The 12,376-nt window shown below is 52.7% G+C and overlaps 1 protein-coding gene across 5 annotated transcripts in view; it reads left to right on the plus strand.

Moving 5' to 3' along the window:
- Positions 1–530: 530 nt before the first annotated feature.
- CA12 (carbonic anhydrase 12) overlaps positions 531–12,376 on the plus strand; it is a 50,658-nt gene continuing 38,812 nt past the window's right edge. For 2 of the 5 annotated variants that reach the window (XM_030317982.1, XM_030317983.1), the window contains exons 1-2: positions 533–710; positions 5,564–5,584. In XM_030317982.1, coding sequence (XP_030173842.1) covers positions 629–710; positions 5,564–5,584 — 103 coding nt within the window. In that variant the 5' untranslated portion in view covers positions 533–628. Of the gene's footprint in view, positions 711–5,563; positions 5,585–12,376 lie in introns of all 5 variants that reach the window. The other 3 variants (XM_030317980.1, XM_030317985.1, XM_030317984.1) reach the window with 2 other exon arrangements.

A 12,376-nucleotide genomic window follows, 5' to 3' on the forward strand; every position in this document is an offset into this window, starting at 1 on the left:
TTAATTTCTTTGTGTGCAAATTCAAAAGCAAGGCTGCGCTGCACAACCTGCGGAAATTCTGAATTGGAGTGCAGCCCCTTTGCTGTCCTTTCCAGTCTCTGATGTGTGCCCGGTCCAGGCAGGCACGCAACTGGGCGTCCCGAAGGAGGCACTTGTCCGTATGGCATTATACTCAGGGCGCTTCTCACTTAAGGGCAGCCACAGATCAAGGCGGTGACCAGTGGAGCCAGTCCCCAGCCGCACCCGTCCTGGCGGGGCCGAGGCAGGCGGCTCTCGACCCACACCTGCCCGCTGCTCCCAACGAGCCCTGGATTCCCGGGTCAGCGCTGCCCCGCGGAGCGCGGCTCGAGTCAGGCTACAACTCACCTCGCAGCCCCGGGCACCAGACCTCCCGTAGGCAGGGCGTTCTCCCCCCCCCCCCCCCCCCCCCCCGCCCCCTGCACGATGACATCATGTGTTTGGGGCTGAGTCGCTCCTTAAAAGCAGCCCGCGGGGAGCCCGGAGCCCGAAGAGCAGACGTGCTCGCAAGGCGGCGGGGCTTCGCGCACGCGGTCCCCAGCGCGGAGAGCCCGGGAGGGGACGGAGCGGGAGCCCAGGCTGCGCCCCCGCCGCGCCCCGACAGCCAGCGATGCCCCGCAGCCTGCACGCCGCCGCCGTCCTCCTGCTCCTGTGCTTAAACGAACAGCCAGCCGGCCCGGCCCCGCTCCACGGTAAAGTGCCTGCCTCTTCTTTCCTCCCGGTCCAGGAGCTCAGCTACACCTGGACGGAGGGTTTCCTGCGGGGCTCTCTCGCTCTCTCTCATGCTAAAGCAAAATCATTCCGGGGAGCCGGGAAGGTCATGCATACTTTCAAACGCGTGTTTTTTAGACAATCTAGAGAATGCGTTTTGGGAAATTCATTTTCTTCTGGGAGGCACGACCTGTTGCGGTTGAGGGAAGCACGTCGTCTTCGGATTGAAAGATGTTTTGTGTGTTCTTTGAGCTCCCGCCAGCTCGGCAGGGGCGGCTTGGGAACTTGCTGAAGGGAGGAGAAAGGGAACGGGGATTTAAGGTACTGTGCCTCGGTCCACGTGTAGATGGCAGAGAAGTGAGTGTGGCCTTCTGGGCTGCGTGGTTACCAGGAGGGGTTTGCCGCGCCCCAGTTGCAGAACCTTCCACAGTGGAGGATGCTTTTCTTTGGAGGAGAGACTCTCTACCATGACGTTTTACCTCCAAGTCTAAGGGATGATGCATCCCATCCTTAATCACTGTTTTTCTCCAGAAGGGCTCCACTATCCTGAACGGAAGTGTGTGTGCACTCAGGAGAGCATATACACCTCATTTCTGAGTGTAATTAGGGCCCTTAACCCCGAAGGGCTGGAGGCTGAGGGTGCCCAATGGGATGATAGGAGACGGGGAGGACCTGAACTGCAGGCTCAGGTCAAGGCAGTGAGTTTGGGTGAGCAGCCAAGGTCAAGGTTAGTTCATCCTTAGGAACAAACAGCAGGACTCCAACCTGTCCCCTGCCTCTCCAGTTGCCGGGTGAGCACTTTTCTTGAGGGTAGATGGTGACATTTGTGGAAACTTCTGGGTGGCTAACCGATGGTGGCTCCTGCCCTTGACAGAGTCTGTCCCAAGTTGTAGGGGCATCTGTAAGTGCCTGGTTCCTGGACCGAGATTAGGGTGAAACATTTGTAGGAGGCCTGAAAGTGACTATGATGGCTGGAAATGGATCCTCCCCTATGAGGCAGTGGTCGTGGGACATTGGACCTCCTCTGTAGTGTGCAAGCTCCAACCCTCCTCCTTTCCTGGAGGTCACTGTACCCGTGGGGCAGGGCAGGAGGAAGGTCTAGGGAGCTGACCTGTTGCAGCTTTGGCATTACTCTTAATTCAACTCAAATCCGCTGGCTGGCAAGATAGGCTTGATATTATTTCCCCTATCTGGCCCAGGAGAAATAGAAGGTGGGTGGGAGAAAGGGGTTATTTAAAAGTGGAAATTAATTTTTACAGTTGCAGACTTTGACATGTATTCCCCTCTCAAGAAAGCTGCACCAAGACCTGAAGTTTTGCTAGAAATCTCCCTTGTAGTTCCAAGCTGCTCAAGACGGGAGAGAAACAGTCATTTATTGGCTCCCCTTCCGGAAAGCCTGTTACTCCCCTCACTCTGGGGCAGCTCCTCCTCCCTGCTGTCTCCTCCCCTGTCTCCCTGCCCTCCCCTCCTCTTCTTCCCCTCTTCTCCGTGCCCTCCCTCTTCCTTTCCTTTCCCTCCTCCTTTGCCTTGCTTCCCTCCCCATTCTCCAAGTTGGGGCGGGGGAAGCTTGCAGTAAAAAAATTCACTTTCACCCCACACTGAGTAGCCAGCCTGCCTACCCCCCAGAGTTGAAGAACACGGGTTTTATTCTGCTATTCCTCATGCAGGTTTCTTGGCTGTTTAACTGCCTTGGGGGACAAGGTCAAAGCAAATGTCACTGAGATGTAGAGTGTCAGTATTAACCCAAGGTTGGGAATGGAGGGGGGTGAAGCTAGGTAAAGAGGTCGGAGTGTGGTCTGCCCTCCCCCTGGAGCACTTAAACTTCCAGCATTTGGCACTGGTGAATGTCTGAAAAAAATGACCTGAGTCGGGAAGGAGGGAATGTAATAAAGTGAGGTCAAGTGTCTTCTGGAGAAAACCTTGGAATTTTTAGTTGCTGTGGGGGAACATTTCAATGAATTCTGCAGAGCCTGCTCTGTCTGAACCTGGTATGGAGAGCTAGACAGTCTCTGGCCTCCCGACAACAGTTACTCAGAGAAGGTTCTAACACCCAGGACAGGGAGCAGGCGGGCCCTGAACCCTTGGCCTGGATCCTTATCCATACTACTTCCTCAGTGAGCCCTCAGGGCATTCTCCCTGCCCAGTACAGAGTAGGCCTGCAGGTTCTAACAGGCACTGAGCTGAGCCTCCAACATCTAACAGAAAAGATCACCTTTCCAGGAAGGGGAAAATTTTCCTTCTGGAAGAGCCTGCTCCCTCAGGAAGCCTCTGAAATGTGGCTGAAGGAGCCTTGGCCTGGCCTGCCTCCTGTGTATGGTCAGGTGAGTCTGTTAAGACTCCTGCCTCTAGGGGTACCTCGGTGGCTAAGTTGGTTAAGTGTCCAACTTCAACTCAGGTCATAATCTCGTGGTTCGTGAGTTTGAGCCCCGAGTCAGGCTCTGTGCTGACAGCTCGGAGCCTGGAGCCTGCTTCGGATTCTGTATCTTCCTCTCTCTCCGCACCCCCACCCCCTCCCCCCACCCCCAGCTAGTACTCTGTCTCTCTCTCTCAAAAAAAATAAACATTAAAAAAAAAAAAAGACTCCTGCCTCTAAAGCTAGAGGCGAGGAACCAGGAGGTGCTACTTGCAGATAAAGCAAACATACACACACACACACACACACACTCTGGATGCCGCTGCTTTTTAAAGACCGAGTCCTTGGTCCTGCGAGGCTTTACGGTCCCAGATGTCCACTCTATACCACTGGTCCCTGAGCTTTCCAAAGTATCACACAGATGCCTCATCAGAAGAAGAGCTACAACAGTAGGGAAAACCCCAGCGTGGCCAGCTTTGGGGAGGAGAGCGGAAGGCGCGGAAGACTGAGGCTATGATTTGATTTGGGGCAGGTGCAATTCAACTTCTGGACAAGGCAGGACTGCTCACGGGCAGCAGCTGTGTTTCTGGTGGTCTCCAGGCTCACCGCAGTGGCCCGTCTCTCCGGGTTAGTGGCGAGGATAAACTCCCCGATGACTTGTGAGCTTCTAGATCCTGAGCTTCCAAGTGCGCTGCCCAGCCTAAGTGGCAGTCTGATTTCTTCTGTCTCTGAAATCCATGATTGCATTTTAATAATGAACCCCTCAGGCAAAACCGCTGAAGGAAAATGTTCAGCAAAGAGGGTTGAGGTCTTCAGTAGCTTGGTTCCACGGCAATGCCTCCTTTGTTCCTTTGCAGTGTTGTTTCAGTAAAAGGTCCAGCGGTACACTTGGGGGTAGTGTACAAGTTCGGTTTCCCCGTGGTTCTGAATGTCTTCATCTAACTGCTAATTCAGGGAAGGTTAATCTTGGGACTGTTAACTCCTATGGGGTCCAGAGCAGGTTTTAGAGGGTCTGTGGACCTCTAGAAATTAACTGTATGTGAAATCTTGTGTGTCCAAGCCTACAGGCATTTTTATGGGGAAGAGGTCCTTAGGTACTCATCAGATATTCTAAGAGATCTGAACACCCCCTTCTTTCCCACACTACAGATTGAGAAGGAGACTCAACGATTTCCAAAGTTTTTTTTAAGTTTATTTATTTTGAGAGAGGGGGGGAAGGGAGAGAATGAGCAAGAGAGGGACAGAGAGAGGGGGAGACAAAGCATCCAAAGCAGGCTCCGTGCCGACAGCAGAGAGCCTGATGCGGGACTCGAACTCACAAACTGTGAAGTCATGCCCTGAGCCGAGCTCAAGACTCGGGCACTTAACCAAATGCGCCACCCAAGCGCACCCTCCCTTTTTAAAAAAACTCTTTTAGCTTTTCAAAATCACCATTGGCTTGAGTAGAAAATGCCCAGTTGTGCTACGTGAACAGATTGCTGGTCAGTTAAAGCTTTACTGCAAATCAATTCCCAGGAGAGAAAGGAGCCGTGAGAGCTTCTTCCGACTATACCCCGTGGGCCCAGAATGATGGAGGCCTCCAGAGAAGCCAGGAGAGGCACTTAGGATTTAGAGAGTCCCTCTCCCTGGCGGTGTCCCCTGAGACACCCTGAGTCTCGATTCCGGGTCTCTGTGTCCTTCTGGAGGTGACGAGGGAGGTGTCAGGCGGGGTACCAAAAGTGCCGCCCAGCAGCCTCTTTTCCCAAACTGTGTTTTGACGTGGGAACAGAGGACTTCTACCTGTGAAGGGCGTGGAGCGGGAGGGGGTAGGCGGCTTCCATTATATTCCCGGCAGAACTTCTCCACGTTCTTACCGCCCCTGGCCTTCTAACGCAGGTGAGGGTGGCAGCTTCCTCCACGAAGAACATGCCTTTTGAGATGACTTTTCTCCTCTTTATGCACGGAGGTGAACTGCTCTCCAGGGTATGCTGTTCAGTGGGAAGGAGCAAGATGCAGACCCCCGTTTCCAGTATGCGGACGTTTGTGTGCAAAGGGGGAGAAAGAACGTGATTACATGTGTGTGCGTAGTCAGACCGTGAAAATGTTCTCATCAACTATAAAACTGGCTGTCTCTAATGGAAGCAGGGAGAGCGGGTGGGAGGAGGAGCTTTCACTGGTACCTTTTGGGAGCTTTTGGGTTTTGAGCCTTGTGAATTTTATTATGTATTCAGAAAAATAAAATTTGGCTTAAGATCTGGGAGGCTTCTAATCAAGAAGCCCCCTCCCTGATCCTTGAGCCCCAGCCCGAACCCATGGCCTTGTGCCTCCCTCTGGAGCACGGTGAGTCTGGGAACCGGTTGTTCTGACACCGACTCCAATGACGTTTTACGCCTGGGTGTCCACCTCCTTTGTGACCGCACCCATTTCAAAATAAAATCTGTAGTTTTCTCTAGCTTGCTCAAGTTCAGTTGCACTTACTTTGCCTTGTTTTGTTCTTTGCAGGATCCAAGTGGAGCTATTTTGGTAAGTAGAGATCTTGCATACTTTTTTATTTTTGAGGAGATGGCTGTATTTAATGAGAAAGCCAGAAACTCCACGATCTGTGGAGGTGACGGTGGGGGTTGAGAAGAGCAACTCTGCTATCATTAAAAGGGGGTACCCAGGCTTCTGTAAAGGACGGTTCCACCCAGGTTCCACGCAGCACTTTCTCCAAGCCAAGGAGCCTGCTCTGTGCACGTAAACTGTGAATCCCAGCGTTAAGGTTTCCAGCTTCCTTCAAGGATTTCTACCAAACCTCCCAGGTGAATGTGCCCGGGTTACCTCCAGACTGCAAGGGCCTTGGCTAGGAGAGAGACCTTCTCCTCTGGAGGACATTTACTCTCCAAAAAACAAAGAACAAAGGGCTCCTTTCTGGAAGTTTGGCTCAGGCCCCAGGAGTTAAGCTGTCAGTGTGCCTAGGATTAACTTCTTGTTGCCATGTTTGTAAACAAGCATAGTTCAGGGGTAGTGACAGTTAGTCCTTCGTGAAAGAGGGATGCCTGCCTCGTGCATGAGGAGAGAGAGGGACATCGAGTAAGCAATGGGGTTTCTGTGGGATTGGCTCAAGAATGACATTAGCCACTTCTGGCGGGCCTGCAGGGTTAGCAGCCTGAAATCAGCCCAGCTGCTGTGTCGCAATGAACTGGAAATTTGGTCGTCAGCTGGGGTGGGAATGGAGGCCAAGTAGCAGGTCCACTGACAAGCACAGGAATGTTAAGAATGTCTTGTTAGGGACGGTCACAAGCAATGGGCAAGATGGACTGGTATAGTGAGGAGGCTGGGACTGCCTCACTGGCACAGGAGGAGTGGTGACAGGCAGAGGAGTTGATCTCGACAGCGTAAGCAGAATCCAAAAAAGGTCTGCCTTAGATTTGCAAAAGCTAGCCTCTGGATGTTTGTTAACCCAGGAGGCACAGCAAAGTCACTGAGCTAATTAACCAATGATCCTACAGGTCAAGGTCCCCTTGGTCCTAGCACTGCATGGCTCCATCATTACTAACATCCCTTGTGTATTTGCTGTGTGCAAGGCACACTGCGGAGTACGGGGTGATCAGAAGGGTGGGCTGTGGTCTGTACCTGGGAATACTTTAAGCTCACAGTTCAAAGCTAAATAGATAATGACAGGTAATAAATGGCTCAGTGCTCTGATGGTTCAGAGGAGGATAGAGAGGGTTAGGGCTGGATGGTCAAGGAAGGCTTCCTGGAGGAGAAGGGCTTTCACCTGGGCCGTGGAGGATGGAGAGGATTCAGTGTGGTGGTGGATTCAGAGAAGTGGTGTTGGCCAAGATGATGATGGCATCACATGAGTGGAGGCAAGAAATAAGGTGGTATTTGAGGGGCAACAAGTACAGAAAGAGTTGGGGCATCTGTGGCTCAGTTGGTTAAGCATCTGACTCAATTTCGGCTCAGGTCATGAGCTCATGGTTCAGGGGATCCAGGCCCCACCCACCCTGGGCTCTGCACTGACAGTAAGGAGCCTGCTTGGGATTCTCTCTGTCTCCCTCTGTCTCTCTGCCCCTTGAACACACACACACACACACACACACACACACACACACTCTCTCTCTCTCAAAATAAATATTAAAAAAAAAGAGTTATAGGGGAGTGATTAACTCTAAGTTTGGAAAGATAGGTTGGATTGAACAGGGGAGACAGGCAGGGGCAGGGCGAAGCTTTCCCACTTTTTCCATAGATGGAGGGGCAGGGCCGGGAGTAATCTGTGTTTTAGGGAGAGTAATGTGGTGGTAGGGGCTGAAGAGGGAAGGAAAGGGCAGGGCAAGGGACGTGACAAAGGAAGAACCCACAGAGTCTGGGCCCCAGGGCTCCTCGGGAGGGTCAGTGTGGGGGGTGGGGCGTCAGGAGCAGTGCAGAAGCGTTTCTTCCTGACCACGGGCTCTGGCCGGCACCTCTGTAGCAGCCCCCTGCTGAGGAAGCAGAGGGCAGAGTCTAATGGTGCGTGACATTCGTGGGGTGAGCACAAAGACAGATCTGGCTTCCTGTTAGTGACATGAGGACACGTGATGTGGAGTCAGCCCTCAGTGGGGGCCAGTGAAGGAGGACGAATGAAGGATGGCTAGGGACAGGTCCAGGCTGGCAGCGGGCACCTGTGCTCAGCGTCACCTGGCGAAACAGAGGGCCTGGCATAGGTGCTCGGGGGAAATGGTTTCCAAACAGTGAGGGCTGCCCTGAATGAGGCAAGTCCAACCAAATGCCACGTGCTAGTTTTCCCAGGCTGCAGACCTCAGCTACTCTGCACGTAAATGCGGGTGAGTCATCCTGAACCAGGGACCTCCCAAGGCCTGGAACACAGGGTAGGACTTCTAGAAGCACATGGAAAGAGAGCTCTTCCCCCCTCCCCCTCCACAAAGTCACCAGGCTGAGCTCCCAGACGGCCCGCCTGGAGACAGGAGAACCCTCTGATAGGCAAGATGGCCCCCCCCACCCCCGGTCCTGTGCACCCCTCTGGGGTGGCTGGGGCAGCAGCTGGGTGCGTCAGCGGGGTTTGGAGCTGCCGGGGAGGGGTGTTTTCCTCCCCACCGCTCGTCAGTCCCAGATCAATCCTGCTGAGCCCGGGAAGCTCCGCCGACTCTGGACTGGAGGGCACTTCCAGTCAGGTTGTCCTGTGAGCGGGAGATAAACGCCAGCCCGCTCAAGTCACTGTCTGCTGACGGAGGTCAGGGTAGCCGGGGCTCTCATGGGGTGGAGGTGACTGGAAGGAGGCACCAGGAGGGTGCTGGTCACGGTTAGTTCCTTGGTGTGGGTGCTGTGCTCAGAAGGGGGAGAATTCATCAAGCTGTTCACAGATGTTCCATGCACTGTTCTGTACGTGTGTTATATTCAATAAAAGAGTCAACCAATTCCAGCTGGCTGGGAGAGTCGTCCTTACCCTGGAAGTTTTTTTTACTTCTCCCCCCACAAAAACGCCCCCCAGACCCCTTAGTGTGTTCAAAACGACAGAGCAGCCAAAAAGGATGAGTGTGTTGGAACTAATGACCTAAGGACACGTCAGATGAGCAGAGAACGGGTGCCGTGCCCCATCCCTGAGCATAGCAGTCATTGCTACGGTGCTCCTTAGATGTGAGCTAGCTCAGAAACAGATACCATCATCTTCTAGAGATTTGGGAGATAAAAGATAAGCCTTCAAAGGAGATGGGATGGATGGGGAACATGGGGCGGGCGTCCCACTCTCCTGGAGTCGGGGCCCTGCAGGACATCCGCCGGGTCAGCCCCACCACCCTGGTGCAGGGAACACTGGAACGACGGTGGCGTGGCCTGGGGGCACCGGGCAGTGGGCTGCAGCCCCTCACAGGCCCTCCTGCCCAGCATCTCTGCCATGTGGCCAGAAGGCCCTGGACTCTGGCAGGACTCCGTGTGATCCAGGCCCTGTCACTGCATTCCTCATGCTGCTCCCCTTGGTCCCAGACAATAGATACCCTGTCTTAAAGGATTTTCCTTGGGAATCAGGCAGGGATCCTTCACAGGGCAAACCTCTCTGGTTTTCCCGACTCTGGGCTCCACCCACCTTCTGTCCCGAATCTTCTGGAACACTAAATTGCCACAAACAAGCTTTCCCTGACACATGACATCCTTCCCAAGGCCTTCCCGAACTCTACAGGCTAGATACGAAACAAGGGGGAGGTTGGGGGAAAAACTCTTCACTTTCTATTCTTTAGTACAGATAAAGGCAACTTGTGACCTCACTCTCAAATGTAGTATGGGAAGCAGACTAAGAGCTAAAGGGAGAACTTAAAACACAGGTAGGAAGCACGGGCAATTAGTTAAGAACAGATCTTGTCTTAGGACTCCTGGGTGGCTCCGTTGGTTAAGCGTCCGACTCTTGGTTTTGGCTCAGGTCATGAGCTCGTGGTCATGAGTTCAAGCCCCATGTTGGGCTCTGTGCTGAGCTTGGAGCCTGCTTGGGATTCTCTCCCTCTCCCTTTCTCCCTGCCCCTCCTCTGCTCTTTCTGTCTCCCTCTCTCTCAAAATAAATGAATAAACTAAAAAAAAAAAAAAAATAGCTCTTATCTTTACCAAAGATAAGAGCCCAACCAACTCCAAACACCCCAGTGACTCCCCCCCGCCCCGCCCCCGATTCCAGTTGCTGTCCTGAGGGTGAATGCCAAGAGGCACAGAGCACTGTGAGGAGAGACAGCAGGAAAAGGCTGGAACATGTTTCTCATACCACGGAACTGAATCCCCAGCCCTATGCCTTAGGGATTTCCCTTGAGGCTAGCAATCCAACCCACTATCATTTATGAAATCTGTGCTGTTGTTCCAGTTACTTCGAACTGAGGTTGTGACATCCAGGGTCTTTAGGATGTGGTATGGTCTGCCTACTCATACTTATTTCTCATCTCTTCTGAGCTGTGGAATTGAGGTTTGTGTGTTCGGGGGGATCCTGGCCTGTAGCTGCCAAAATGCCTGCATTTTAGTGTTCATGGCTGGCCTTACCAGCTGGGTAGTACCATAGGGAAGCCAGGATTAGTTCCTAAAGGCAGGTGTAGTGGCTCGGGAGTGGGGGAGGCAGAAAACCAGAAGGAAGAAGTGGAAAGTGTATGGAACCCAGACCCAGGCAGACCTCCATGAATATCTGCTGGGCCGCTTTCTGGCTGAATGGCCTTAGGGAAGGAACTTAACCTCTCTGAACTTCAGTTTTTTTCAACTACCGAATGGGAGTAATAGCGTCTACTCCGTGGTTCTCAGATCAGTAGCATCAGCGTCACCTGGGACTCGCGATGCCCTTCCCAAACACTAAGAAAGAACTAGAAGAGGAACACATGAAGGAGGCTGGGAGGAAACAGCAACCTCTTCAGCTCCGGTTCTGTGGCAGTAACAAAAGCACCGTGTTTGATTTTGTTAGAAACGCAAAACCTCAGGCCCGTCCCAGATCTGCCTACAAATTAAAAAACTGGGGCTGGGCCCAGACATCTATTTGGGGAAGCCCACCCGAGGATCCTGAGGCCCACTGGTGTCTGAGAAGCACGGGTCTGCTTCATGGAGGACTGAGTAAGATCACGTGTGGAAAGAGCCTAGTGGAGCCTGGCACATAGTGAGCCCCTAATACAGCTAATCACCATTTTCTTTCCCTCCACCCCACAGAGTGGAATTACATTGGCTAATATGTGGGAAAATGCCTTGTAAACCCTATCGCACCAAACAGACGTGAGCTGGGTTGGGAGGGGGTTGCTTCTTCCGTGCTTTTCAGAATTGCCTGAGCTTTTAATAGCAAGGAGGTACTCCTTTTGTATTCTGAGCAAATGGACATTTCCTTTGTGAGAAAGAAAGGGACCGGGCGAAAAACACAAGCTCCTCACAGGCCAGAATGTTCCTTCTAGCTCTGTCCATTAGGCCAGGGAGAAGTCAGACGTCATCTCCCCGGTGCTTTTCTGGCCTCTAGGGACCAGACACCTGGCTCCACAGCCATAGCCACCTCAGCCACCTCAGCCAGACAGCTGAAGTCACTGCAGCTTCCTTGGCCTCCCGACCCAGCCCCTGGGAAGCGCCAAGGCTGATCCTCGATTTAGGATGCCAGGGTGGAGGTCTGAACCTGGGCAGAAACCTGAGGCTGGGCTGTGAGGATTGTGAGCTAAGTAAGCCCAGCCCCAGGCAGAAACCCTCACCCACCTGAGGCAGAGTCAAGCTTTGGGACTGCAGGGTGAGAGCTGGCTGACCGACTGGAGCTAGGAGCAGGTCTCCTCAGGGGCCCCATCAGGCCTCCTGCGGTGCTCAGACTTGCGCCTCCTGCCCTGTGCCCCAGGCATCCTGGTGAGGGCAGAACAGGGCCCCCCAGAGCTGGTGAAAGCCCTTGGCAGCCCAGCCTCAACACTGAACGGAGAGGAGCCTCTGGGGTAAACTGGCTCAAAGGAAGATTTAAAGCAAAACAAGGCTGAATTCAAAGCAGGTGTGTGAAGGAGGCTCTAGGCAGGGACTGGAAAGTCTGGTTTTCCGGGAGGAAGAGAATGGATCCGAGAAGAGAATGGATCCGAGACCGTTTCTGCAATCCCCTGGGCGGGAGGGCCTTCCTTCCTGCTCTGTTACCGTCCTATGCAGCGGCACCCACAGGGGTGAGGGGTACAGAAGCCCAGAAGCACAGCCAGACTTCCAGGGGCCACCTCATGTGGCCAAGTGCCTGCCTTGGACAAAGACCATAATGGCTTGACTCTCAGATGCACATTTCCCCCCCATTTTAGCATCTCTGAAATAGGGACATACCATCAATGGTGTCTGGAACCAATGAAATATGGTAGTTGTTCCACAAACACTCACTGAGAAGCAGCCTGTTACATGCTAAGAACACGAGGAAAGGAGCTGAAATGACTACTTTTGATAACTCAACAGTGAAAACAGTGGGGGCAAAAAAGTGTAAAAATAATGGCTGGCACGCACACTGCCCAACACGGCATACGGGAATGATGGGTCATCATATTTGATTTTAAACTATAACGTTTTCCAATTTTCGGTTCATGTATGCTTTCTGTTTGATAATATTACACGTACTCATAAACAAAGTAATTTAGGAGCTTTTTTTTTTTTTTTTTTTTTACAAAAGTGTTTCTTTAAGAAGCAAGCTCCCCGATTTCCTCACAAGCACTCGATTTTATGCCAACCAGGAAGGAAGAAACGCCAGCTGCACCTCCTTCTGCCTATAAAGGCTGACTCAGAACTGGTGTAATTCGGAATGGTTTGTTTAAATCATCTTAACTTTTTAAATGGTTTTGCAATCATTAACTGGTGACTAGATCAGTTGGGTGACTCCTGGATGAACCGGATGAGACC

Source organism: Lynx canadensis, chromosome B3 (genome assembly GCF_007474595.2).
Source record: "Lynx canadensis isolate LIC74 chromosome B3, mLynCan4.pri.v2, whole genome shotgun sequence".
In the NCBI taxonomy this organism is placed as follows: domain Eukaryota; kingdom Metazoa; phylum Chordata; class Mammalia; order Carnivora; family Felidae; genus Lynx; species Lynx canadensis.